Genomic DNA, 4,748 nt, shown 5'->3' with positions numbered 1-4,748 from the left:
TCAGCATGTGAAGGAGCTGGCAAAAACCTTCATGTATTTCCTGCTCCTGAGTCTTTCTCAGATTAATGGCAAGCCCTTCCAGAATCTGCACCAGTGTCGCTGACTTGGCACCAAGTGCCAGCATTGCAAAGGAAGCAGAGATGCTTATGGGCGAAAAGAAAATATTTTGATTTGTTGCTTCAGATGTGACCAGCTTGTAAAATGAAAATGCAAAGTCAGCATTGCTAGGAACTAGTTTGATGAAGGTTTTATTCTTAATTGGATAAACCCTTTCCCCTTGAAGACTGTGTTGTGGGTAATATGTCCCTTTAGGATCATCTTGCTCATTGGGGTGGTGAGGACGCTGACAGCTGGCAACAGTACGCAAAGCAGACAGCAATAAACACAGGGACAAGGTGGGCTTCATTTTCCTTTTAACTGTTTCTGGAAAAGAGAGAGAGACACGAAACATGGCATGGAAAATAATTTCTTTATGCTGTGCATTCCAGTCAAGCAAAATGAGGCTCCTGGAACCCACCCATTCTCCAGAATCCCATGCTTCTACACTTCACATTCCCGATGCATGCCAGTGATCCTCAAAAAAAAAAATGTTTATACAAATAGTGTGTGAGGAGACGAGTGCTCTCTCAATAGATGTCATTTTGATCATAATAACTTTATAACAATAGGGTAGGACTAAATTCTTTAAAATTTGCAAATAACTGGAGGCTTATGACCTTTTCCCCAGAGTAACAGGTAGAAGTTACTCTTTTGTACTCAGCACTGCAGGATGGCTACTGCAGCCCTGTTAGTCTTCCTCAACTCATCAAATAATTAGAGAGTTAAATCTGTTACACAAAAATCTGACATAAATACAGATCATACTGCTTAGAACTAAAATTACAAATAATTTTGCATTTTTTTCAAAAATAAACTTTGCTACCATAATGATTTGATATTTTATAGGAATTTATATTGTTTCCAAAACAAATCTCTAAATATCTCCTTCACTAGCAGCTGGTTCCTGATGGCTTTTGGTGTACTTAGATTTATTGCATAACAGGTATTTCCCTTTGTTTCCGGGCAATAAAAGACACTTTCCCAGGCAACAACATACTCCTTCCCAACAAAGAGTCCAAATAATTCAAGGGAAAGCTAAAAGGTTACTCACAATGTTACAGCCAGGATCTTGCTGTGTCCTTCTGGTCTTGTCTGCTCCTTTTGTTCAGTACCATTGAACAGGATTAAGCAGAACATTCCCGTTAATCATTAATTTGATCAAATAAAAATTGTCAGCAAGGGTGCACAGCAAGCAGTAATGACACTAGATATTCTGGACAGTTTGTCCAGCCTAGTGTTGTGATTGAATACAAGTTAACAGAGCTGGGTGGTAAGGCTGTGAATGAGAAGCTGTGGAGCAGAGACTGTATCTCCTATCGCTTCCACGCTTGTGAATTGACATGATAAACCATCCCATGGACAGGGAGGTGTTCAGCCATCTCCAGGACAGCAGGGCTCCATCACGAGTAGCAGTGACCTGGGAAGACAAACACTGTAACTCCAAGCGTCCTCTCCAGATCTATATGCTGAGCATGACTTCACATGGCATGGAATATCCCTTTGGCCAGCTGGGGTTAGGTCTCTTGGCTGTGTCCCCTCAAAGCTCCTTGTGCACCCCCAGGCTACCTGATGGTGGAGTTGTGCAAGATGCAGAAAAAACCTTGACTCTATGTAAGCATTGCTCAGCAGTAATGAAAACATCCCTAATCAACACTTTCCAGCACAAATCCAAAACATCACCCCATACTAACTACTATAGAGAAAATTAGCTCTACACCAGACAGAAACAGCACAAGAACCAATCTAGAAGATGCTTCTTGTACTCCATCAACTCTAGTCTTCATTTTAACTCACATTTCTCCATCAGGGAACTCAGATGTGCTCATTTCTTTATGCAGGTGTTCCTTCATCTGTCTTCAAGAAATTAATTTTTCATGTACAAATCTTGATAATTGAATTTTAAATATAAAAGTTGAGGGAAAGTGAACACAAGGTGTATTGTAAGTGGCCTTCCAGTATCTTAGGGGGGCCTACAAGAAAGCTGGGGAGGGACTTTTTAGGATCTCGAGTAACAACAGAACTAGAGGGAATGGGGCAAAGCTGGAAGTGGGCAGATTCAGGCTGGATGTGAGGAAGAAGTTCTTCCCCATGAGAGTGGTGAGACCCTGGAAGGGGTTGCCCAGGGAGGTGGTTGAGGCCCCATCCCTGGGGGTCTTTAAGGCCAGGCTGGATGAGGCTCTGGGCAGCCTGGTCTAGTGGGAGGTGTCCCTGCTCATGGCAGAGGGGTTGGAACTGGGTGACCCTTTTGGGCCCTTCCAACCCTGACAGATTCTGATCTGGTTTAGCAGAGGACTTTAGAGCCCTACTGGCCCAATGGTTGGACTTGATGATCTTGGAGGTCCCTTCCAACCTAAAGGATTCTATGATTCTATGATTCTAAAAGGGGTTTGTTATGTGGATGTGACCTGCTCATGTTTACTTTGTTACTTATTGCTGAACCATACACAGGAGAATGTCATCTGGCAGATGTTCCTACCAATTACAGTTTTCAAAATACAAATACAGTCTTCACTGTATTGGTGAAGAATTTCACAGCCTTCTCAGTAAAGACTGTTAATATAAATGAAAGTCTGTGCCAGGAGGAAGAACTAGAGTAATACAAAGCCAAGAGCAGTAGCAGTGACCAGGTCAACACACACATCTCTTTCTGCAAGCTCTCAAGCATCTGGCTCCTAAGTAGGAGCCCAAAGATGTGTCAGGTGTCAAAATGCCCCTTGTGAGGTGTTCAACACCTCTGAATGGGAGCACACTGGTGGTGAGCTGTGTTTAGGAATCTGAAGGCAATAGTGGAAAGGGAACTGCATTTACTTCTCCTCAATCTCAGATCAAGGCTCTTGTCCAATGGTTGCATTACATAGCTGCATAGCCAAGCAGCAAAACAAGGTGGGGGCACATAATTTTATTTTGGAACCTGGCAGCACTAGTCTTTTGCTACTAACTTTACGACTAGGCTACTTGATCACTTGATCTGGTTACAAGACCCTCAAGACTTACAAACTGTTCTACCTGAGACAATGAGACCCTAATCGTACACTTGGCTCATCTTCAGGATGCAGGACACTGATGAAAAAGTGAAGGGAAAGGCGATTCTCAGCCTTCCTTCTGAGGATCTTCTGCTTAAAAATGGTGTAAAATATAAAAATGATCTATGGGAAATGTGTAGATAATTGTGTGTGAATAATTGTTTTCATCTAGCTGTGAAAGACATGTAATATTTACTTACGCAAATACACACACCCCTATAGGTATTCATAGTACAGGAGAGTCATCAGCTCTCTGATGTGTTAATCTAATAATGCAAGCACCAGCCTGAGAGACAGGAAATTTAGGTTTCCCTCCAGGTCAGTTCAAGTACAAGAAATAAAGGCCCTAGGAATTGTTTTTGAATGTAATACCTGATCACACAAGATATGCAAGTGTTATTATTTCTAGTCATCTCAGTATTGTGTGAGTAGCTCTGCTAAAGATAATAATTATCTTTGCTAAATCAGAACCTGTGGCAATAATTAAAGCATTATAATTTGAATTGACAAAACTTGGAGAAATGCTATCTCATATTAATTGTGATATTATGATAACATAATAACATCAAAACACTCTTTAAGAACTTTGAAAAACTGCACACCTACTAGGTTTTATATGCAATCGTTTTGAATATTTTTTTTCCTAAAAGCTAGTGAAAATGAGATTTTTTTTTTCTGTCCTGATACGAAGACATGTAGAAACATTAAGCTTATTTACCAAGATTTTGTTGAAAAACCTGAAAATCACTATCAACTGTAAATGAAAGGGGGAAAAAAAATAGTATATTAAAAGTAAGGCAATGAATTAAATTGATTAGGCTGTAAATACCCAGGGTGAGAGACACTAACTCTTTCAAAGAATTTGTCATCAGAACAGAATATGCCATTAGTTATTACTATTTCATTATTTTATTTTTGCTAGATACAGACTCCTTCCAGCAAGCTGCAGTGAGGCCGAAGCTCCTGTCTTTACCACGTCTTGAAGTATTATGATGTATTCAGCTCCTCTATAGGCAAACTATTCTATCATCAACTTCAGTAACATCCCATAGCAAACTGGCCTGAAGTAATCAATGAGATTAAAAATCTGAGCCTATTCCTGTGTTCTGGTCTAATGTATATTAAGAATACAATATCAATGTATGGTACTGATTCATATCACAGATTAAATTTTCATAGTACAAACATTCACTAACTTTTTTTTTTTCTAAACTACACTCCTAGAAAACAAAACAAAACCAACCAAACAAAAAGCTCACACACACACACACAAAAAAAGACAAATCCACCCTGACTCAGAGGAAATAAGATGACTTTGATATAGACAAGACAAGGCAGAATATTTAACAAACTGTTCTGTGAGCAGTGGAGTTAATAAAGCCTAGTTTATAGAGTATCTACAGTTTTGCTCACCACAATAACCACAGCTTTTATCCAAAGCTGGCTGGGGATGGGGCTTGGGCTCCCTGCCATGCTCTCATTGCCTGCTGCAACCAGCAGAATTTAAAGTGGCTGACCCTGCCTTCCCCAAAGCAGGCACAAACTTGGATTTCACTGATTTTCAGAGTAGGGTAAGGGTTTTCAGTCTTCTGCCTCTCTGTTAAGTCTGACTGAAATTTGCCAATA

The 4,748-nt window shown here is 40.3% G+C and overlaps 1 protein-coding gene across 1 annotated transcript in view; it reads right to left on the bottom strand.

The window, feature by feature from the left end:
* Positions 1-406, bottom strand: part of LOC103770935 (alpha-1-antitrypsin-like) — a 3,859-nt gene extending 3,453 nt beyond the window's left edge. Inside the window, exon 1 of the mRNA XM_008938212.1 lies at positions 1-406. Within this exon, the coding sequence (XP_008936460.1) occupies positions 1-406 (406 nt within the window).
* Between the last annotated feature and the right edge of the window lie 4,342 nt (positions 407-4,748).

Source organism: Merops nubicus, unplaced genomic scaffold (assembly GCF_000691845.1).
Source record: "Merops nubicus isolate BGI_N331 unplaced genomic scaffold, ASM69184v1 scaffold3634, whole genome shotgun sequence".
In the NCBI taxonomy this organism is placed as follows: Eukaryota; Metazoa; Chordata; class Aves; order Coraciiformes; family Meropidae; genus Merops; species Merops nubicus.
Note: the sequence above shows the minus strand (reverse complement) of the source record. Positions and strands in the feature narration are given on the sequence as shown.